Source organism: Pleurodeles waltl, chromosome 3_2 (assembly GCF_031143425.1).
Source record: "Pleurodeles waltl isolate 20211129_DDA chromosome 3_2, aPleWal1.hap1.20221129, whole genome shotgun sequence".
Lineage (NCBI taxonomy): Eukaryota > Metazoa > Chordata > Amphibia > Caudata > Salamandridae > Pleurodeles > Pleurodeles waltl.
Window position 1 is genome coordinate 48,470,836 of NC_090441.1, and position 24,904 is coordinate 48,495,739.

General features: G+C 44.7%; 1 protein-coding gene across 3 annotated transcripts in view; it reads right to left on the bottom strand.

Moving 5' to 3' along the window:
* POR (cytochrome p450 oxidoreductase) overlaps positions 1-24,904 on the bottom strand; it is a 374,224-nt gene that overhangs the window by 253,933 nt on the left and 95,387 nt on the right. Inside the window, exon 1 of one of the 3 annotated variants that reach the window (XM_069226729.1) lies at positions 5,703-6,081. The exons of the other annotated variants lie outside the window; for them this stretch is intronic. Within the exon in view, the coding sequence (XP_069082830.1) occupies positions 5,703-5,749 (47 nt within the window). The 5' untranslated portion in view covers positions 5,750-6,081. Of the gene's footprint in view, positions 1-5,702; positions 6,082-24,904 lie in introns of those variants that run through there. 3 annotated transcript variants of the gene reach the window in all.

The following is a 24,904-nucleotide window of genomic DNA, read 5'->3' on the forward strand; positions in this document are numbered from 1 at the left end:
AGGGACGTGAGTAACTGTGGACATCACCGAGAGTGGTCCAGCGGCACTGGTTTTGTCCCCTTCCTGCAGGTGCACCCAAGAATCATTGGCGCCTTGTTGCAGGAGCACCCGATGACTAACATCTGCTGCACCAGAGCCCCACGGCCCGGGTCCACGGCAACTGAGTCTTTGACCTATTGTAGGAGAGTCTAAAAAAAAGGCTTTTAATTGCCTAGGCAAAGCCAGAAGCATGTAGTCCTTCACACCCTCTTGGGACAGGATTGTACACAACCCTGCGTGCCCAAACCGCATAACTGTGATCCAGGTTATTACAAACTGCATAACTGTGATCCTGGTTATTTGATTTTTGTTCATGCCACATACTAATCCTGTGTTTGTGCATTGACTGAGGTCCAGTTTTTTTTTTACAATAATAAGTTCTGCACCTAGTCCTGAACTGGGAAGGGCACACCAAGTGCACTTTCATAGTGCCAGAAGCTACTGTCCTTTTTGTGGGTTTCATACATGGGGCATGGTGGTTGCAGCAATATACACAGTAGGTGAATTCTAGTGATGGCAGACCTGGAATACACATATCCAGTCTCCGAAATGAGCATAACAATGGGAGATCAAGAATTATCATTGTTGACTGTTGTGGCCTCTTGTACAGAGGAAGGGGTACTCCAATGTGTACTAAGGGTCTACTAAGCAGCCAAGGGTTGGTGTGACACTGATAGACTCCAGGACCGTTCTGAGGAGTTGGCTAAGTGTTCCAAGAGGTACCCTAGGAAAGATCAAGGTCATGGTATTGAGGCACTGTATGCCAAAGATAGCACTCAGTATCTGCCGAAAAAAGGAATCCTCAACTGCAGACGTGTGGCCGGCGCCCTCAATAAGAAGCACCATGGATCCACGGGAGTACCAGAGCAAGCCTTGATCTGCAATGGCTGTCCAGAATGGGCCTCTGCTTCTGCTGTGACTCTGCGGGCAGTGCCCTATGCAGGTGGCTGCTACACAGTCCTGAGAGTACTGCTGTGTGCCATCTGGAGGCCCCTGTCTGCTGCTGGTGAGATCCTGCTGCTGTAGGAGGGTCGAACATGGCCCTGCGTGGCTACTACAAACTTGGTGAGATACTGAAATGGCTTAGGTCCCGGATACCGAGTACCAAAATCGACAGAGAAAGGATAGCACAACCTGCACACTTTAGACCCTGAACATGCAACAGGGAGGGGGAGCCGAGTGCAATGGAGAAGCCACTAGAAACAAATGATGGCCTAGTCAGCAGAGGCTCTTGAGAACATACAGACTTGAGTACTCGTACATTGAGCTTGTAGTAGAAATCTATGTTTTTGTATTCTAAAGTATTTGTTTTTTCTAAAAATGAAGCACAGTGCTGGACATTGTTTTTATTGGGCTGCTAGCTGTCCGTAATGATTCTTGAGTAGGAGTACACTAACATGGCTGAAAAGCCTGTGACTTCTAGTCTCAACTACTGAGAGTCAAGTAGGTAAAGAGTTGTACTTGTTCCACTTTGCAGAACCACACTAGGGATAGCTGTGGACCAGTAGTGATAAAAGGCATCAACCTCCACAGTTGTGGCCCAGTAGGAGCTGCCTGCCCAAAGGGTGTGGAATTTATTAAAATATCTACTTGTCCATAAGATAGGTTTGCTTCTTAAATCTACCGGTCATATAAAAACAACTACTTGTCCCTTTGGTGCCATGTAGTGCGGCAACAAATTATGAGAGCAATCTCATTATGTAAGAGCTCTGATACTAGCCTCTCTGATTATGCCCGGGCTACTACCATAGTAGGGCTTGAATACTTGCAATTTCAATCCCTACTGTAGCAATGTCCTTATATTGCCATCTTTTCACAGATCTACATACTGGGGCTGGAGGAAGCAGTAAGCAATAGATCCAAAGCTGGAATGCCTTTGAGTCTGCAAACCTACTAACGTGCACGTTTTGAGGATTTTCACCAGCGTTTCTCTAATCTTTTCCCATAATTCGAAAAGTTGGTAATTTACTCCAGACAATGGCAGAAGTAGAACTCCTTCCAGGGTTGGGGAAAAAAGTGGTTTGAGGGAAAGTGAACTTGTAAACTCTCAATAGATTTTCACATGAGCAAATCTACACATGCATATTTGCCCATGCTAAAATACAGTTCACAAATATTTTATAGGGGTACGATTTCCTGGTATACTTCTTGTGAATTCATGAAAGCCACTAATTCAAAGACATATAGCATGGGTACACTTTTGTGACTTTCTTTAAGAATTGGGTCCCTAATTAGGTCTGGTGTTAACAAAGACATTTTGCTTTTATTAAACTTCTATTTCTCTCTCTATTGGCTGGCTTTACTGTGAGTGATCACATTCAGCTCTTCCACAAGGAGCATAGTCACACAATGTAGTTTTTTTCAGTGTCAGGAACTACAGTGGCAATCAGTTGCATAGTGAAACTGGAGGGGGGGGGCCTCTGCAAATAACATGGAGGGGCCCCCCTCTCCAGATTCACTCAGGGAAGTTCTGTGCTGAAGGGGCCCCCTGGAGCAGGCTGCGGGTCCTTTGTTATGCCACTGGTGGCAATGTGTGCTTTTAGAGATCAAAAACGATTTTTTTTTTTGTGTAAATGTTTGCTACAATGGGGAGGGCCTGGTTCTCCTAAAAAAAAGTGTTACAAAAGCCATGTCAATACAAGGCACACATTGATGAAACTAAAAAACTCACAAAAAAAAAAAATGTCAGATCGGCTGGCTTTCTCAGTGCTTGTTTATTTTCATGCTTCCCGTAATCTTGTTTAAAATGGTTACACTGATTTTCCATTAGGAATATTTTTTGGAAATACTAGCCTACAGTAACACATTTTACTAAATGACACTTCAAAGAAATGGCACCTAAAATTTCATAGTAGCGAAACTTTTATTTCCTAGTTGCATTTTTTATGAACAATTTATTTTAAAAGCAAAGAATCCTCACTCTTGCTTACAAGCTTCTGCAAACATTTGCATCTAATCAGAGAGCATTCTGGGAGCATTATACTTAGCCTCATATTGTTAAACTTCTCAAAAGTCTGTACACTTTTTTTTTTTTACTGGAACCACTGTCAGAAGTGCGTTGTGACTTTAAAACATGTATTTACAGCGCTTACCCAAATAATGAAGGCTTTCAATTAATTAACCATAAATACAAGTTTGAACAGCACTATCACATGGACACACATTACCTCAACTGCAGACAGTTCTCTCTCTGTTAATTGGCAGCCAAAGGGCTTGTGCTGCAGAGGGTCGGGCCTACTTGTCCCAAGGACAAAATAAACATGAAAACTTGTTGCCCTTGACCCACACAAGATGTCCCGGGCGTCAGGCGATAGGAATTCTGCATTCCTGGTGCCTTATGGCCTCCTGAACAAGAAACGGCAATCATTCTTAAGTTATTTTCACCAAAGTCTGTTCTGTAAGTTTTTATTTGACTTTCATCTATTCATTAATTCTGAGAGAAAATGTATTTATGTAGGGGCCATCAGACAGCTCAGGTCTTCGTCAGCTGCCTTAGCCTCAATCTCCAGAGTAAAAAAAAAATCAAAATGGAGTGGAAGTTCCATGGCTTACCTCGGAGCCAAATTGTGGAATTCACTTCTTCTTGGTCTTCATCTAACCAGCCATGAACTTACTTATCGGCGAGCACTTAAAACCTGGCTGTTTTAGAGCTTAACCCTCAGACTATGTCTCATAGGTTTGTGACTAGCGCTGGGAGGCCTCAGGGTAGCTATGCGCTATACAAGAAACCATAACATAACATGTGATCCTACAAGGTAATCATTCTGGAGTTGACAACGCTGATAGTTTTTTTTAGTAATAGTAGCAGCAATTCAAGAGAATTTGACACCAAGTGCAATGTAGTCAGCTAGAAGTTCTCTTTGCTGTAACTAGCAGTGGGGCAAATGAGTATGAGCTACCTCTGCTGGCTACACCCCCCATCCATCACTAACTGAACAAGTGCTCTCTGGCCTCCAAGTAGTTTTGAAAGAACTCCAAAAAGCCACAAAATTGAACAAACAGCAAAACATAAATTCATTAGGCTTATCGTAAAGTTGTCCATAACTTATGACCAGTGAATAAACGATGGGTGAGATTTAGGGGTGGGCGGCACTCAGGGAGTTATCTAAAAACATTGAGATTTCACGGAGGTCTGCAAGTGGCAGAATTTGGCACATCTTGCCGCTCAGGCTGATTTTTAGCACTGGGAGCTTGTCCCGCACTGTACAATCAGCACCAATGGCACCACATGGCATGCCTGAGAGGGCTACTTCTTTCTGCCTCTCGGTTATATTTTCTACTCAAGCTGCAGGTTTCTAAACGGGAGTGGCAGCTTTTTTAACACAAGCAGTAGCGACCTGCCATGACAGCCCACGTTGAGGAATCTCACCAGGAGGCGGTCTGCCACTCGATTTTCTCCCTCACCAACTTGACGTTGGCGAGCCGCAAAGTGGAAAAACCTTTGCCATGTAGCAGTTTGCAGACTTTTTCTGGAACCCCGCGCTCCCAGTGAAGTGCAGTGGGCAAAAGTCAGCGAACTCTGTTGGAGGAACCGAGTTTACCACCCACCCCTAGCGAGAATACTTTTGTCTGGAATACAAGCAGGTGAACTGGGTTGCCTGAGATCAGCCATTCAGACAATCTTATGATGAGGAAAGACAAAGTTTTGGCAAAGCATTTAGGCTAATACAGCAAGGCTGCACCTGAAAAAAACACCAGAAAACCCAAATTATAATGCCTTTATCAGCGGAATACTAACGTGTGGAGAACCACTTAAGAAACAGTACTTTAGAAAATGCTATTTTAAACTTAGTCATTTTCAATTAAGGAGAAGTAAGGTTGGGAGCATGGGTACTTCGCACCCAGGTCTCTTGAAATTAGTTTTAATTACAAGACTGATAGTTTCCTCTGATAGTATATACAAAGTCTCACTCACATTGTAAAACGTGTATGATAGCTCTTCAGTAAGACAACACAAATGCTATCTTACACAAAGGACACCCAATAAGGCCACTCCCTCTAGCTGGAGTCTGCGGAGTTACACAAGTATTGCCCATTTACCGTTCTAATAGTGGCAGCAGTCCAGCATTGCTTCAAACCCACTTCCCTGGCTGCTGGGGAGTGACGACAGATAAAAGCGAGTAGTGACGATAGGTAAAAGGCACACCATGAGCTGTGCACACACTGGCGATGGGTGAAGACTGAGAAAAGAGTACATCGCACCAGGACTCCTCCAGAGGCTGACAGATGCTGCTGGTGCGAGAACAGGATCCAGGAAAACTGGAATACTGCTGCGCAACAAAGGGTTACTTCATCGCCCACATTTTAAAACAGCGATTTAACCTTTAATAACCCAAACAGCACTCTCGCAGTCAGATAGGACACACACGTAGCGGATTATGCAAGCCGCCCCCTGGTACCAAGAAGCTGGATAGAACACACTGCAACACTTAAGACTTGGAGAAGGAACCTTAAAAACCAAAAGAATGCACTCCAGTCACTCTCCCTCTGGGCCGAGAGCCTTGAACTGCGGATAAGAGCCACTGGCTAAGACTATCCGTGGCTGGCAAGTAAATGAGACGAAGAAGTTTAATCCCCCTCCCTACGCCGCTGAGAACCAGTGTGCGGAGCAGCCCTGAACTCCCACCTCTTCACTCGAGTCCAACTGTAAAGTTTCGACTGACCTGCCCGCTGCCGGCTCCTCTTGAGGCACGGAGTAGAGACACCCCATGGCTTGCAAAGTACAGACACAAGTATGTAAGTATCCCGGCCCTGGGCTCGCTGCTCCGCAGAACAGCTTTTTGTAACTTTAGCTGCACGGAAACGTGCCCCCAGGCCTCTCCATTCTTCGGCGCTCAGTGCTCGGCGCACAACTCATTAGTTTCCTTTTGTGAGGGGAAGAGACGTCTGCGAGCCAAGACCCTGGAAGGAGTCATAACAGCAGCTGCAGTGGCAGTGGGGACGGAGGCTCGGTCCTGTGGGGCTCCCTCCCACCCCACCCAGCTCTTAAAATGTGCACAGTCTGAGGAGCGACAACATCTGGCAACAAGGCAAGAAAAGAATGAACAGGCAAGAATGAAAGTTCCCAGGATTCTATGCACACTCACCCCTACCTCCCTCTTCCCATCTGTAAGGAATAAGGCGGGGGCGGGAGAGCTCCCTCTCAACCATACTCGGTTCCCCTGGCAACCTCTCCGATCGCAGGCCTATTTTTTCGAAAGCTGGACCTCAAAATAAAAATTCATATAGGTTGAAAGGTTCCGCTCCCGTCGGAGGCAGGGCAGTCGGTATCAGGTTGCCATGGCAGCCATATCCCTCAGTCTTTTAATGACTGAAGCTTGCCATGCCTTCAGTCAGCATCTTACCAAATCCAGCTGTCACCGTGCTGCAGCCATTACGCCCACTACCACCAAACACTGCTGCTATAAACAAGAACTGGGGGTCATTGTGATCAGGGAGGCAGGGGCACTGGGGGCTTGAGGCGAATTTGTACATCCTTCGACAAAACACGTGGTGCCATTTCTTGTGCACGTGTGTGGTACAGTGGAAAGTCTTACCGCGCTGAAAATATTGTAGCTACCGTCTGGGGGAAACATAACTTACAAAACACAGCAAACACAATGCAATGCCTTTACCACGAATATACCTTTACCACGAATACGCCTTTGCAATATATTTCGTTGTAAAGGCATTAATGGACAAGGTATATGCACGGTAAAGATTTTAGGTAAGCTTTTTTGAAAAATACAATTGTAAAGGCATGAATGGTAAAGGTTTTATAGGTAAGTACAGGCAAGTATTAAGTGGTTTGTGTGTGTGTGTTTGTTGGTTTGTGTGTGTGTGTTTGTGTGTCTGTGTGTGTGTGTGTGTGTTTATATATATATATGTATATATATATATATATATATATATATGTGTGTGTGTGTATATATATATATTTCTTTTTTAGGGTGGGTTATGGTTATTGGGTACTAAGGTGTTTAGGGTGGTAAGGGCATTTTTAGGGTTTAAAGTGGGTATGGATTTGGGGTGGTAAGGGCTGTTTAGGGTGGGTATAGGTTTTAGGGTGATAAGGGCATTTTTAGGGTGGGTAATATGCCTTTAACAACCATGACTATACAACAAATTTTTCGTGGTAAAGGTATATGTGTGGTTAAAAATGTATTTGCAAGTGCTTGTGTAGTATTGACGCATGCTTTGTACTTACCACGTAGTAAAGGCACGTGTGGTAAGTACATGCGTTGTTCCATCATACAACCCCATCTGGATACATGGCAAAAAGCTGTTTGCAAAATAAAAGCACAAATAGAGATACAAGGGATGGGTATTCCCGAAGAAACGCATGTGCGTTTTTTCCATTGCAACAGGTCTCGACGGGTCGCTTTACAGCGCTAAAAGTGTCGTTCGCGGTTTACAAGTTGTAGATCAATAGGTCAAATATTTGTGATGAAGTCTGGAGAAATAGCACTGCAACGTTCCAATCTCAGGCGAACCTGTTGTGAGTTTTTGAAAGGTTCTACCATGGAGAGCACCTTTGTAGGGTAACAGATTTTAGCCACAAAGGGTTTGTTGAAGGTCCCTTCCCATCAAGCCTCTGTTCCATCCTCCAAGATGGCAGGCTGGAGGATACAGAACAAACTTCATTTTGTGGATGGGACACCAGGGGTGCCCAAGAGGCAGTGACCTGCGCTGTAAAAAGTGCTCGCTTGCCGAGGCAGATCCTTTACATACAGGAAAAAAACTAAGAATACCAAGTGCTTTGCCCAAAACGTCTTCACCATTGGGGATTTCTCTGGGAAGTGACTGAGTTGGGTAACAAACATCCGTTATTTCAACGCCAAGATACATTTCAATACGAATGTGATTATGTCATTTATAGGCAAAATCAGTGTGGAAATCGGCCACAGCTTGCTCCAAGAGAGCAGCGTTGCAGCAGCATACCCTAATCGTGGAAAATATTCCATCTCTAGACAGTGGAGTGTTACTGTGCTAATGGCTGAGCCGCATCTAAGTGCAGGTTAATCGGGACTCGTGACTGGGCATGCACCCGCTTAACGAAACTCGTGGAGATATGCTTCAGACTGGAAACAGTACTTTCAGTACCATCGATTCTTTTTTCCTACATTTTTAGGCTATACTAATAACTCCCAACAAGAAGCAGACTTGTTTCTTTAAGTATCTTTAGATGGCGCGATAGCTATCGCTAAAATAAAATAAGCTCTGCAAAGCCAGTAGGTCTCGCCAATCGGAAAGCTATTGGTCACCCTCGCTGCTGTGTACAGTGGCTGAAAGTTAAAGGTAAAAGCAATTCGACACACCCAGCGTTGACTGAGAGGGACAGTGATCGGTTTTAGGTCGAGCATAGCAGTGGCGCTGTGAATCGACTCGCTTTTGTGAAACTGTTTATTTTTCATTTCAAATTATGTGGCAAGAAAAGTCCGGTTAGAGGTTTACAACGCTAATAGTTCTAACGTGAGCAACCGCGAGACCCTTTGCATTGCCAATGCTTGTTCCTAGTATGGGATTACTGACTGCCTTTATTTAAAAAAAAATGGTGTATTGGCTCTGTATGAAGACCTCAAACAAGTAGAACGGAAAAAAACTAATTAAGAAAATCAATCAGAACGTGGTCCATGCTGGAGGAAGAGATCAAAAACACACTGAGACAAAGTGAAGGCCCTCACCAATAAAGAGGAGGAAAACCAGTACTGACAATAAAGCAAACTAAGTAATGGCCGGGCTAAAAGCACATTTTCAGAATGTATTTCGCTCGCTCGAAACAATACATCACCGCAAACAACAGCACTTGCCTTCTCTGGCAAGACCTAAAAGCAAGCATTAGCAAAACCAGTATGTCTCACTTTTGGCTTTTCCAATGCTTGTTGCGGATGCTATACAACATAGGGAAAAAATAAATATTGGAATGGTGTAAATATGGGGTGCATCATCACACTACGGCAGCCCAGCATTAAGCGTGTCTGTGCATGCCTTGCCACACATTTATGCATACGTCATGACGGGGCACACATTTGAGTTTTTTCCTTCATTTTCCATTCGAAGACGGTGGCTGACCTTGGATCGGTACACTAAAAAAATATCATGTAGATAAATATGTCAGCGATACCGGATTGAAGAGGCACATAATTGCGGCGTCCATGCAGGGCTTCGGCAGCCCAAACAGTCCAAGCTTGGCAACAAACACCTCCTCGTGAGGAGGCGTTTGTTGTCAATAACGTGACAATTTTGAGCTCGGAGTGTCCGGGTCCTGCCTTTACAGTGTCGGGTTCAGAATAAGTTAATAGCAACGCATTTCGATCTCATGGTTATTTTGGGGGTGATTTATTTGTGCTCTGATGGTTCATTTATTTTAGTGAGTGACACAGGTAACACATTTTGGTTTGATAAAACTTTCCCTCGCCCCTGGAGAAATGGATTGCAAAAATGGCCACTTGGCCACGATTGAGAGTATGCAGAGAACTGTTACCGGGTTGTTCAAAATAATATTGGTTGTCATCTTAATTTATTTTACGAACGCTTGGGTACTAAATGTGAGTGTTTTTGTATTATTATGAAACACAAGAGAAAAAAGTGACCACCATTACATGCAATATCTATTGTTATGAACTTTTTTTTTTGTTCGCAATCATGGGACGGCAGGGCTAGCAGAGTCATTCCTTCATTTTTACTGTGTGATTGGTCGCACTTTTTAAAGGGAGTGGTGCACAATTTATGTATGCATCAGGCCGTGAGGAAGATCTCACGGAGATCGAAACCCGTTGCCATTAAATTATTCTCAGAATCATCCTGGACCCCTCCCTCTCCATGACACAGCAAATCAATGCTCTAACCTCCTCCTGCTTCCACACACTCCGCACTCTAAAAAATCCTTCAATTGGATTCCCCCAAAGACCAGGAAGACAGTCACCCATGCACTCATCAGCAGCAGACTAGACTACGGTAACGCCCTCTACGCCGGCACCGCACTCAAACTCAAACGCAAACTCCAGAGAATCCAGAACACAGCTGCACGCCTCATCCTTGGCCTCCCCTGCCACGAACAAATCTCACCACACCTCAAATCCCTTCACTGGCTCCCCATAGACAAGAGAATCACATTCAAGATCCTCATCCAAGCAAAAATCCCTCCACAACACCGGCCCAACCTACCTCAACGAAAGAGTGAACTTCCACACTCCCACACGCAGCCTCCGATCAGCCGACCTCACCCTAGCCACAGTCCCCCGCATCCAACGTGCCACCACAGGAGGCAGGTCCTTCTCCTACCTCGCCCCCAAAACCTGGAACTCCCTCCCCACCAACCTTCGCAAAACCAAAGACCTCCTGCTCTTCAGAAAGAACCTCAAGACATGGTTGTTCGAAGAGTGACCCTCCCTGCCACCCCCCCCCCCCCCCCCCAACCTCCCAGCACCTTGAGACCCTCACGGGTGAGTAGCGCGCTCTACAATTTTTTTTGATTGATTGATTGATTCTGAACCCGACTCTGGAGTGCTAGTTTTCTGTGTCTTGAGGTTTGGACACTGTTTGTGGATATAGAGATCGATAGATGGACAGAAACGCACACACGCGCGTGCTAAATCAGATTTATTTAAAGGTGAAAGGAGTGACAGTGCAACGTAGCAACGGGAAGCAGGCAAGCAACTGAAGAAGGCTGTGAGGCTCATTTAAAAAAAGCCCAGTGTATCGGGGAAGGGTCAGGAAGCAATGGACGAGCCCGAGGTGAGAAAGCAACACAGGGTATGGGTGGGGCGTCGATGGGGAAGCAGCACCCAGGAGAAAGAGAGCACTTCAATGAAAAGCCAAAAGCAAAAAAAATAAAAAAAGTCTTTGAAATGTGAGTAACGGAAGAAGCGAAACTATTCAATCCAAATGAGAATACCTTTTAGAACATTATCATCCTGACTCTCTGCTTGATCCTATCGCCAGCTAAATTTCTTTTCTCTCTGAATGCATTCTTTGTCCCTGCTCTGCTTCACATTTTAAATTATATTTTTCCGCTGTTCAGGTTTCTTTTTTTTTTTTTTTTAAAGGAGACGTCGTTTTGCTGCTACTCTTCTAAAGAAATAAAAACTTGATCCATCCTCATCTTCTATATAGAATCTCACCTTCTAAATACTCTGTCAAGCTGCTGCTAAAAAGTTAGAATCCTGCGTCCCAAAATACCTATGTCCATATCTTGAGTCCAATGCCATCCTAGATTATTCTCAAATGATATACCATCCCAGCACGGAAATAGCGTTCTTAGCAGCTGCGGGGGATCTGAGCCTACAAGCACACAAGGACCTTAGTAATTCTCTATTTTCTCTAGATATGTCCCTGGTATTAGACACCATAAACGACAAACTTCTTACTAAACAGCTTTTGCTACTGGAATGAAAGATACTGCAGACTATGATCGTGTCCGTTCTATCAGCGTTTGCAGCAGGAATGGAATCCCTAGTACAATATCGTTCTTCCTCTGTCAGGTGTGTCTGTGGTGTGCTTTAGGGCTTATCCTTGTCTCAGAATCTATTTAACTTCTATTTTAGAACTTTCACTGCTTTTGTTCGCTGCTTTGATGTTAACATGTTTAATATGCTGCATTGCTTAATTTGTAAACAAATAGGCACCAGGACATAACGTACAGCTCTGAGTCAGTGCTACTGAAAGTGGCTGTGTGCTCCTGATCCCACCTCTTGCCTCTTTGAACCACCACCTGACACTCCATTCCTCCTTATCTCACTCGTGCAGGTTCCTTTTCACCTCTTTCTCACCGTTTTGTAAGTCTTGCTCTTCCTTTTTCTATTCCCCTTTTGTTTTTTTCTCTCTCGTGCTATGGATCGAAGGCTGTTGAGGAAAAAAAGTTTAGTTCTTGCTTTAATCCAACACCAAAAGACCTAAGCGTGTAAGAGGGCTGTATAAAACCTAATCTAAAAGGCATTTCGATATAACCGTATACCGGTCTGTAGGCTAGGTCTAAAAAGTAAAAAAAATAAATAAAAAAAAAAAACCTACCATGAAGATCGCACTAAAAGGGTAACAATTTAAATTAAAGAAGGATGCCTATATATATATATATATATATATATATATATATATATATATATATATATAAATAACAAAATCGAGCTTTATGTTCAGGTAGCGGCAACTAAGGTTGCATGCCACTGGTAGAACCAAATAATAACAGAGCAGGGCAGCTAGTGTTAGTAACGCACTTCGAGATTATTAGGGCATTAAGTTAGTCTTGAAATAGTTTGGTATAGAGAAAACTAAAATATAAAAATAGAACAAAAATCAAAACGGGTGTTATTAATGGACACCATGACTGGACTCTTCAGAAATGTGACTGAAACAGTAACAGAACAAAACACACACAGGTTAAGAGTTTAGCACGACTAAGTGTTGCAACCGATGTTTCAAGACTAGTAAAGTCCCCACCCAGTTGAGACGCACATGATGACCTTAAGACAGCCTGGAGACCGCCTGGGCAGACTATGGAGTTCTTTACCAAGGTATCTTCCAAAATTTGTAGTTCTAAATCCAAACAGTTGGATGAAATTTGAAAAATGGTATGTTAAACTACTGTTGAACTATTTGACATGCTTTCAGTTCAAAGTACTTATAAATATTCAGACTGTGATTTGGAGAGCTCTTTGCAAGCAGGTGAAGAGATGATGTAGACAGGAGGCTTATGAACAAAGAAGAGTGTGAAACCCAGCTTTACAATGTTCCACACTCCTGTTGCTTGGCCGTTCAAGGAATGGCGCCATCTGAACCTTAAAGTAACAGCCTCACAAATGAACACAGAATGTAGCAAAAAAGTGTTCTAAAAGTTAGAGGACTTCACACACCTAAAGGAGTGGGAGATTTGTATAAAACTGGCTAACATTTTATAAGTTTGTGGCCATCTTGCTATTCTAATATTCCAAACTTAAGACACAGTCAGTAAGCCTGGTTATTCAGAGGTCAAAATTAGTCCGTAAGAATATGAGCGCTGTTTCTTTATATCAGTACTGGCTTTCGATAGCCTGGGCTTTTGCTTCCATGGCAACTATTTATAGTTTTGATTTTTTTTTTATAATGAGTAAACTAACTGTCACAAATGTCTAGTCAAGGTCCTGATTCTGGATTTCTTACCTAAGAGCAACAGGACTTCAGTCAAGACAGCCTTGACGATATACAATTGTCAGTCACTACAGAAAAAAGTTACAACACCTGCTTAATTGAAGACTGCCTGGTTTCTCCAACCAAGAATTAGAATCCCTCCCTCACTTTAAGCAGTATACAGTGAATTTCAGCATTTTCACGAATGTGTTCAAGTTTCAACTACTCTTATATGGCTAAAATGTAATTTTGGAACATCACCAGTCCTCCTAGGAGCTTTTGTCATAAGCTATCTTTTGAAGTATATCAAAGAGGGGAAATTATTAAGAGTAAATGGGATACATCATGTGAGTAAAATTACCTGAGGGATAACCTGTGGTTTCCCTGCCAAGATTAAAAATGAGAAATTGACAATGGGGAAATACTTGCAGATTCCTGCTTCTGTTTAGTCAACATGCTTCGGCCACTCCCACAAGCCCAAAATAAGTCTACAGCCTTCTCCAGGGCCATGGGATACCTAAACACTGACCCTACAATGTCTAATGTCTTGTAGGGTGGGACTGAGAAGTTGAATGTACAAAGTGTAACTGATATCACATCCTTGCATTCAGGTATCTGCACTGCAGAGAGACCTTGAAACAATCATTAAAAAACCCTTCACTTCAGTGGTGAAATCAACATCCCATCATTGTAAGGCAATGGAAAATGTACAAGGGAGTAAACTGTAACTGTATACCCAGTGACACCCTACACAGCACAAAATGTTAAGAGCATGCCACGTGACTGGAGGGGAGGCAGAATATAACCTTCCTTACTCTAAGTAATACAGGGTTCTAACGCCATGAGGAAAACACGGTAAGCATACCTCCTTGCAGTCGAATACTGTAAATAATTAATTGCATACTGTTAATAAATATGAGAAAATGCTCATTGTCATACATCAGAGAAATCATGCAGCAGTTCTTTTGTGGTAAAGATGTGTCTGTCTATTGCATATCAGCGTATTCGCCTCAGACTGTGGGAGGAGGATACAGGGAAGTATTTTAAAGCCCTCTGGAGTGACTTCCTCCCCTCCCAGGGGGTGAAGCCTTAGGTCCGCTATAACATCAAACGCCCAGAATGCCTTACACAATACTTCAGCATGTAGCTTGATACCCAGAAGATACGTATATGCTCAATTGTTAGGATTCCGTATTATGTTTGGGCAGTTGTTGTGTTTTTTGCCTTTGCTAGAAATTCACCAGAACCTATAATCCATAACAAAGTCAAGACTATACATTCATGTAGGAAAAAGGAAACTGAACGGGAGAATTTTTGTCCACTCAAGTTTGTTCACAAAATCGGGGAAAAAAACAAAATATTGCGACTGACTGTTGCAGCTGCAAGTTCATCACAAATAAAGAAAACAAGCATTGGCAAACCTAGCTAAAGTGCAGCTTCTTAGCTTAAATTGTGTGATGTTATGCAATTATTTTATTTCACCCAAACTCTTTCTTGTTCATTATCGTGCATGAAAGCACTTTCAAATGTTTGAAGTCAGACTACTGGTTGTCTTCTTGTAATAAGTACTTTCAGTGCAGTTCTATAATGTGCCTTATTATTATCAAAACTTTTGCATGTTGGAGAAATACACTTAATGATTTAAAAAAAATATATATCATATTTTACTTGGTATGTGCTGTATAGTTTACATAGCAAATATTTTCAGGTCTCGTCTCGTGCTCCAAGACCCCAGCCAGACCCTTGGCTCGGCTAAGGCTTGGCTCTCCCCGTTAATTTGTTGGCTCGCCCACCTCTATTAAGCGACTGGATGTGCATTGACCGACTGGACGCACTTATGAGAAGATATATGTGCCTTTTTGCTGATGTGCTCAAACCAGTAAATGCTATCAACAGATGTTACTCAATGTTTAGTCTGCTGTAACTGAGATTAGCCGTTATTTCTTATGAAGCAGAGTGCACCACTTTAAAAAGAAATTTTATTTGAGAGCAATTCAAATATTCCTGTAAGCACTGACATTTTAGTTACCATATTGTGGCAAACAGCACCACCAGGTGGCAACGCCCAAAGTGCTGAAATCTCCTTTTCATGGGCGAGCACAAGCGCTCCAGTCCATTCTGTAATCTCTCTTTAGGCTTCAAACCACGCCCGTGTCACGACAGTCACTTACATTGGTTCGTGGGATTGCCTTTTAAAATCCGCTTGCTTTCATTAATGGAAGTTATGCATACGTCATGCCTTTTCCAGTGTTTAGCCCACCTACACAGCACCAGTAAACTACTAAAAACATACGAGGCTCGATGTTTTCAGCCTGGGGTCCGGACTACTTTATTTATATTCCACGCAGCGCAATCGCGTTGCATTTTACATAGTGCGATTGCAATGCTTTTTTTTTCTTTACAACGCTAATAGCTCTAAGTCGAGCAAATGCGAGTGCAAACCTGTGCATTGTAAATGCTTGTCTAGTTTGTAATGAATTTCAGCTGTCTGGTTAGGGCACACATGTTTTAATGTGAAGTGCTAGTGGGTGTAGTAATAAAAGAAGAGCGACTAATACCGCGATCCATGGCCGTTTTTTTTGTAAAAAGCACCTGGGTGCTTAGACTTAGTCCTAGAGGCGCCGTACATCACTGCAAGAGATACAAAACGCCACAATAACATCAACCATCATCAGCGCAAGACAGTAAGTGCAACTTTAACCCACACGTAAGATAACTCAGCAAGTTAGTGGCGTGGATGATGAAGACAGTAGGTGATAAGTGATGACATAAGATGGCATTTGCCTCCGCCAGACCCTTCGCACCCAACATTTTCAAAGCCATCAAGGGATAGGTACAATTCAGCATCTGCATCTGCTGATAACCAAAGGGCACTCGCAGGTTTTTAAAAGTACAGCCAATAGGCAAGTAGTTTGGTGCCTTCTATTTTGTGCAGAACCCCCTCAACTTCATTTGGGTCTCCACACGTCTGCTATGTATACTGCTGTGGTTAGATGAATGGTCAAATTTAAAAAGAGCAAAAACTACTCCACTTGCAATATTTTAAACAGCTTGAAGGTTACTTGTGAAGCCAATTTGGAAATGGATGGGTCCAAACGGAAGCTGGCATGGTGGGCAAAGGACAGCAGCGGCTGCTTGTAATGACGCGCCAGACAGGGGAGTGGTGGGAATAATGATTTTTTTGTTTTAAATCCTTACCTGTCACATGCCACCTCTGGCTTCCTCGCCACCTCAGAGCTCGTCTGCGTCTTCTCTCCCCAACCAATCCAGATGCTTCTGGTCCTGCCCCAGCATGAGAGAAGTGCCACGATTGAGCTGAGCGGCCTGAAATGCCGCTTAGCTGAAGACCGGGAGCCTGCACTGGTTCTTCACCCAGGCTGTACAATACAGCCCCGGCGAAGAATTTTAAGTGTGCATGTCGGTTTGGCCGGCCAAACTGGCATGCACACTATTTCTCTTCCCCCCCCCCCCCCTTGCTGACAAGGACTGCCCGCCAACCCTGCCCTACGAGGAGGAAGGGAAAAATAAAATAAAATAAATAATTTTATTTTTCTGCTGCCTTTCAGCAGCGGGTCAACACTCCTCTGCCACAGCAGATGGGCTGCTCCTGGCAAAAGAACAATACTACCCAAGCCATTGCCAGTGGTTAGACTTATTGCAAGCTTTCCTCTCATCGCCTTTTGCTACTTGATGTAAAGCCCTAAGTGGTCAGGGTTATGTTCAAACGTGGGTCCCTTGCTCTGTATGCCACTGGAACAAAGCTACATACGACTGAAGAGCCCCAATTGCTTATGTTCAGCTTCAGGGAGGACCTGGCCTAGCAGCTTGGGCTGGGCTGGGCTGGACTGTTATTACTAGAGCAGGGTCAAGACTGATTTGCATATGGCTGCGTCCAAAATGAGGTGGCATAGTGGGCAAAATAACAATGGGTTGGATTGCCACCCGAGCGGTTGCCAGTAGCTAGACTTACTGAAAGCTTTTCTTCCATTACCTTTTGTTTGAGGTTACCAATGAAGCCCAGAGATTTTCAAAATGAACAGATCAGTTAGGAAAACATTTACTCGGTCCAGAACTCTATGAGAGGCCTGCATTGTAGTAACAGACTAAAGAATGGGTCCTAATAGAGAGGGTCAGTGAATGAAGGTCCTGTGGTTGGCTAAAGGTCAATCAACAACATTTCACATTCTCTTGCGCTTAAACGTTGTACATTCTCAGACATACGCCATTTGATTTCCCAAAAGGTAGTAACGAATTCATAAATTCACAAAGTAAAACATTCAGACTGCATAACCTATAGCAGGAATTACAAACTCTTTGCAAAGCAATGTTTGCAACAAAAAAAAAAAAGCAGTTTCCCCACAGAGGACATCCGTTTTTCGTTGTCCAAAAGGCCCAGAAAATGTTAGGCCTGTACTGCACTTATCTTTTACTTTTTATTTTCAATTTATGTGACAAGAAATGTCCAGTTTGGAATTTACAACGCAAATAGCTCTTATTCGAGCAAACGCGAGACCTATTGCATGCCAAATGGTTGTTATCTTTGTCATAATAACTGGTGGGTGACTTGAAGGACTCATATCAAGCAATTCTGACCCTTACTGCACTTAAACATCAAATTAAATCCCTGTTGTTTTCCATGTGGCACACTGCACTTTACACAGGACTTATACTTTTAACAGTCCCTGGCATTATGACTTATGTAGGATGAGACAGTCAGCACTACACACATTTAAAAGAGCAGCTATTGGATCACTTTGCACACTGCTTTATAACTATAATGTTGGAATAAACAGATTTTAAGGAAAAAGGTTTTAATGATGTCTCTAATTTAAGAATGAAGTGTGTGACGTGTTAACTATTTTATGCCAAACTGTTACGGTTTTAAATAACTAAAAACAATCAAATGTATTACTTACTTGCAAAATCATTTAACAGTTGTGGAATTGGAATTCATTGACTTAAGATTGCAGCTGGCATCCACCATGCTTTGGAAAGCCATACAGGCTTCCTTAGTTTGGAGTGTGTACGCCATTTGGGAGAGGAAAACCTGAATTCATTATTAAATTATTAGGCCCATCAGCTTGCTGTCTTGCAGCGTTTTCATATAACTGCCGGTTTCTTCCAGGCAGCATGTTAAGAACAGCACAACACTGCAAGTAAATTAAGCTTGTTTGCTTTGTGTTCTGGCAGGATGACTCCGTAAATTAGATGCCGGTTACTGAGAAATGTGGTGCGCTGTAAGTCCTTGACGAGTCAGAGTCAGCCTTCCATTCGTTAGAAGGTAAATTGAGCAACATCAATTGAGTACTATTAGCACCTTTCTATGTTCTGTTTTTGTTCTACCAGTGTTCATTATTTGCCAGTCTCTATTTTCGTGCCAGTTTGTTTGTGCTACTGTTTTCATCTTTTGTGCTGCCACTGTTGCGTTTTTCTCTGCCTGTCTTCCACTGTTCCTGCCCGTGTTACTGCTCTTCCTCCTCCGTCCTCCTCTTTACATGCTTCTCGTGCCACTCGCCCTTCCCTCTCTTTTTCCCCACTCTTCTGAAACCCTACCTGCTCCACTCACCCCACGGTGCTCCACCCCCTCCAAGAAGCTACTTAATGCGGCCGCAGCACAGACATAGTGACACACTGCTGGCACGTCAAAGGCAAGCCCGTCTGCACCAGTCTGTGCCTAGACCACACCCTGAGCCAGAATGGCCATCCCATGACTCACTGCTACCCCACCACATTCCTTTAGGCCCTCAACCCCAGCCATCGCTTTCAATGCTGCTTCTACGTTGCACCACACAACACAGGAGCCTTTACCTGCACCTCCTGCCACTTCAACTATACCACAACACACAGTATTCCAACACCCACTACGGCCACACAACAGCCGACTCACTCAAACACCCTCATACCAACACCCACCAACATCACACTTTTCAAAAGCATGCATGGTCTTCAACACCCACCCGCCCAGCATAGCCACTAGAACTGGGGTCGTCAAAGTGGGGTGCGGGCCCCTATAGAGGCCTCGAATGATCCAGGGAGGTGGGGACGCCAGGCTCTGGCCAAAAGAAGCATTATACTGATAACAGGCTTTGTTTTAAGCTGAAAAAAATTATCAGTACCAAACCGCTCCGTAATGGGCCATTTGTCATTCATATCCAAGCTAACAGTATGTGTAAAATAGGGAAGGAACTCCAAATACTCTTCAAAGCCCCACCTCCACACCCACTAATCACACTGTGGATACGTTTACATGTTAGTAAGGCCTGCCCGATCAGGATAGTATGTTTGCCATCATGTATTTGATTGCATTTTGAAAACAATAACAGTTTAGACATATTTAAACATAAGCAATTTAAGTAGAATAATTGTGAAACATTTGGAGGGGGGCCTGATGATTTTCTTTTCCCCTCACGGTGGGGCAGGGCCTGGGGCCAGCATTAAAAAGTTTGAAGACCACTGCACTAGTGAGATCTGGGACCTGGTAGAGGATGGTGCTTTGGACCTCCTGTTCATGAGGGGAACATGGCTGACCTCAGCAACACCACCAGACATTGCCTCAGTCATCCTCACCAGACATACAATCGTCAGGCAAGACTGCAAACGCGCACTGAGGGGATGACACCATTATCTTTAAGTACACCATCATATGCACCACATGCACAGAAACTGTATACAACTACAAGAAACATCTCAACTTCAAACTCCAAATTATAGACAAATTCCTCTTGGGTGGAACCCTGGTCTACCAAACCCCAGAACCCTACTCAAACTTCACCAACATCACAGACTTCATTGCTGCATTAGTCTTCGACTCCAACACCTACATCCTACTAGGAGATCTCAACTTTCACCTAGAAGTCCTCACTGACCTGAACTCAGTTGCTCTCGTTGAAAGTCTAGGAAAACTCAAACTCGTCCACTTGCCATCGAAGACATCCAGAACCCCATATTCACCTCACTCACTGACATGATCAACACCCCTCCACCTTCACTTGGACTGACCACACCATTGTTAGTTTCACAGTAAACATCCCTCATCACAGAAGAACCACCACGACAGGCCGAGCCCACCAATGCTGGAAAAACATAACTGAGATTAAGTTTACACCCTCCACAAGCACCAACCAGAGCTCACAGGCCACATATCAAGTGGCATCAACAATTTTAAACAAAGCCAATTGATAGGAACACAAACACAGGTCAACAGATGCACTCAAGAATTCAGCTTGACCAAACAATACTGCAAGCAACTAAGAGGTGGAGAGTGAGCCAGGAAGAATTGGACAAGGACAGGTTCAAATCCGCCTTGAGGTGCTATCATCAGCACATCCAGGAAACCAAGAGGAAGGTCCAAGCCAAACACAGAAACACCAGCACCAACAGCAGCAAAAAAAAATTGCAATCATCAAGGACTTTATCACACCCACAGCAACTGTCAGCAATAGCGCACTGACTTTTCTCCAGCAAAATTCCAGCCACATACAACAACTTTGACCTATATATGGCTATCACAACTGGATCCTAGCAACCTTGCAACAAGTCACCTAATATCGAACAAAGGAAACACCCTGACCAAAATGTAAAACTATCACCACAGAAGAAACCGCAAGAATCATGAAGACCAGACACTCTAGAGCCCCATTAGACCCATTCCAGACTATGCTTTCACCAAGGGCGCCACCCAGATCAGTAAAGTTCTCACCTTCATTCCCAACATCTCCTTCAATGCAGCCACTTTCCCATAAGTAGGAAAGCACACAGCAGTCAACATCCTCCTGAAGAAGCCCTTAGCAGAATCAGCAAAGCCCACAAACCGATATTCCTCCTACCATTCCCAGCCAAAGTCCTAGAAAAAGCCATCAACAGGTGCCTTATCACCTCACCAACCACCAGCCCCTAGATGGCAAGAAATCAGAATTGTGACTAAATCATAGTAAAGAGACAGCCCCCAACACAGCAACAAATGACATCCGGATGATCCTTGACAGTGGAGAAGCCGTGGCCCTCATACTACTCGAGCTCTCCCTGGCCTTCGCCACAGTTTACCATCTCACCCTAATCAGACGACTACACAAGACTAGCATCCAAGGACCCGCCATTTTAGACACAATATTTAGCACAAAGAACAAGTTCAACACCTCAAGCTGAAGATGGACAAAACCAAAGTGATGATCTTCGGAAAGGAAGCCTTGCAGTAGAACTGCACCAGGTGACCTACAAACCTCAGACCCACTCCCACCACCAGTCCACGAGCAAGAAACCTCAGGATTATGGGCAGCAAACTGGGCATTTCCGCCCAGGTCAACACCATTGCCACATCCTGAAGATGTTAAATAAGATCCAGTGGTTACCAAACAACACCCGGACGACTGTCACCCAAGCCCTGATTACCAGCAGACTGGACTACAGGAATTATCTTTGCAGGAATCATCAACCAACTCATAAAAAGACTGCAGGCCATCCAGAACAAACCGTCCAGACTAATCCTTAACCTTCCACACCTGGGGACATGGCCAAGATGGCGACCTCAAAAGTCACACAGCAAGGAGCTCCGTGGCCCTAGATCCAGAATATATCGTCCTGACCCTCACTGAAGCACCATCCCCCCTCCACTAATCCACCCCCCCTCCCCACGCTGCCCTAAGTAGTTGTCGGATGCCCACAACCAATGTTCATAGGTTTGGCGCCTCTGCTTCCCCCGCTGTGTCACAGGAGCTGAGGAAAGGCGGCGGCCGGGAGACGAAGCCTGCGGCATCTGACGTGAGCATGCAGGCCTGATGGGTGTGGACTGCCCAGCCCGCAACCTGACACGCCTAGACGGCGAACCATCCATTGGGGACCCCACAAAGGGACAGTGCCCCCACCTCATCACTGATGGACCCTCCAGGAAGGAGGCAGAACGACCACCGCTGCGCCCTGCCTTTCCTCATCGGGCGTGGGCGTGCAGCAGCTGTAACATGGGGAAAGATGCTGCTGCGGCTGCCGCCTCCCTTCAGTGCCGCAAGCAGAGGTTGACTGGACCAGCACACACTGCCGCACTTGCCCAGGTAAGGGACTCATCTGGGGGCCCGTAACCATGCTTATATGCTCTCCTCCTCCGTGGAGACTGGTGTGCCCGTCAGAGCCTTGGCCTGACCAACGGGCTATTTTTTTTCTTTTTCTCCAGCTGAGTGGTCCTACTCATTGCCTTAGACTGTGGCCAGTTGTAATACTTTCCGGAGCGGGGGTCCTGCATGACATAGCCTTCAGTAATAAAGCGAGGAACAGAGCGGGTTATCCCCTCCTCCATTTTGCCCTTGTGGGCCGGCGTGAACGCCCTGTGACTGAAAGCCAGGCTCACGGCCACCTTCAACACAGTATTTGTGCGATCGCCCACTAATTTTCTCTCATACTTTCGCACTGGCCTTTGAGACATTGTAGTGGATCAAATGGGAAGGTGCGCTCACTGTATACCACCTTGCCTCTCTTCCCTCTGAAGGCCCCTGGGAACAATATACTGTACTATATCCAGTGTTCTACATAACTGCAGTCACACAGATAGGTGTACTGAATCCTCCCAAAATCATCCTGCAGCATTACTCACTGGTGCGGTGAATCACCACCATGGTCCGCTCAAAACAAGATAGATCGACTGCAGTGGCGTCTGGAGCTCTGGGTGGCAGTGCAGAGAGAAATAGAGACTACACCCCCAGGACGGATCTCTGGGGAGCACACTAGCAGTCGACTCCTTCTATGAGATCCCATCAGTCATGCTAGACATCAAAACAACACTGCAACCAAAGACTGACACCCTGCGGATTGATTTGGGCCTAATGAGGGAAGGCCACAAGAAACTAAAGTAACAAGTTGATACCGCAGAATCTAATCTAGCCTCCCTCAGATTATCTGTCTCTGACACAAACACACACATCAAGGCCCTGCAAGACGAGGTAGCATACCTCAAACAGCGTGCAGACACCAGGAAGGCAGATCCCGCCTCAATGTGCACATAAGCAGGCCTTTCAAAGCAGGCCCCAGTATGGAACTTTATCTTGAGGAATGGGTTTCGACATCAATCCTACAGAGAAAACACTCATCCTTTTTCTCTGTGGAACGTGCTATCAGAGTGCAGTGTAGGCCACTTCCTCCGGGTCTCCTTCACACCCAGTGGTGCATCTGCCTTGTTAACTACATGGATAGGGATCACATCCTCCAAGTCACCAGTGCAGGGTGGAGGACTAACCAAGTTAACATTTTCCCCGACTACACCCAGAGGTGCAGCACACTTTGACTGTGAAAAGGTACCTCAGAGAACACAACATAAAATATGCACTGCAGTTCCCTTCAATGCCCGGATAATGCATGATGATAGTGCCACTTCTTGCACCACCCCGGAGGAGGCATGGTCTTGGCTGGAATGCAAGGGCATCTCAACCTCACCCCCAGAACGCCAGGAATCCCCTGTGGAATGGAAGGTGCATAGACGCAGCAGACCCCACAACAATCGCCAACCGGTTGGTCCAACAAAGGAACAGACTGCCAGAGAAAGGGCACATGTGGTCGCAGAGGTGGAGCAGCATGCTGTAACCACGTCCCCTGCAGGCTCAGTTATGGGAAGACTTACATTTAGGTTGAGCCGCTCTATACTATGTCCTTGTGTGCACTATGCAGTGTTGAGGGGGTGAAAGTTGCAATACTGATATAATGGCTGAGGGCCACGAGTTTCACGCATAGACGCTCTCACTGATACACTGCCACTACCCCAACTACGGACAGTAATACAGAAATTGACTAGTTCAAAGTGATATTCTTTGTTGCATTGCAGTGCCGTTGGCTGGATAACCAGTACCAGCCTGGGAGTGGGTGTTTGATGCCATTCACATGGTTTTATTTCTTCTTTTTTTTTTTTTTTTTTACACATTAAGTGTTGCTTTTTTCAAACATGTTCGCACAGGTATATTGTCTATTGGGTTTGGGGGTAGCGGTTCGTGGGTCATAGGGCAGTGGTAGAAACATTCTGCTGCCTCTCGTCAAATGGCTACACAAGATGGTAGACATATGTCTGTTCTTGACCTAGAATGTCAGCGGGCTAGCAGGTTATGTAAAACAATATCTGGTGCATCAATACTTACGCAGACGCAAAACACATGTACCACTTCTCCAGGAGACCCATCTCACTGCCCTAGAACTCAAGAGCATGTGCAGGCCATTGCAAAGCACATTGGCGGGGACTACCTATTCCCGATATACTAGAGGTGCCCTCATATAGGCTAGCACCAGGGGTGTCACTGGAGGTGCTACACAATAAGGTAGATCTGGAGGGGAGCTATGTGGTTCTTGAGAGGATCCTTAATGGCTTCCCTGTGTTGCTAGTCTCTTTTAGGGGCTCCCAACACCAATCGGCCCTTTTCTTGTGATCTCTTACCCCGGCACTGATGCATAATATGGTGGCTTCCTGTTACTGGAGGCAAGGTCTTTAACTGTGACCCGGAATTAGACTGCAACCACTGGCGGCACCAATACCTGGTACTCAATCCACAGCTCTTACTCACCACTTGAGGCACTAGGGTTCCCACACACAGGTCTCAGAGATGCTTACTGTAGTTTACATTCCACTCCTAGAGAATACTCCTTTTATTCTGGGTTATACGATTTGCATACTAAGATTGACCTCTTTTACTGAGCCCAAAGCACTATCAAGGGTTACTCATGCTGAATATCTGGGACATGCCTCGTCTGACCACTGCTCTTTACAACTCCAATTATCATGGGATCGAGAGCGCTCACGTATACCTACATGGAGACA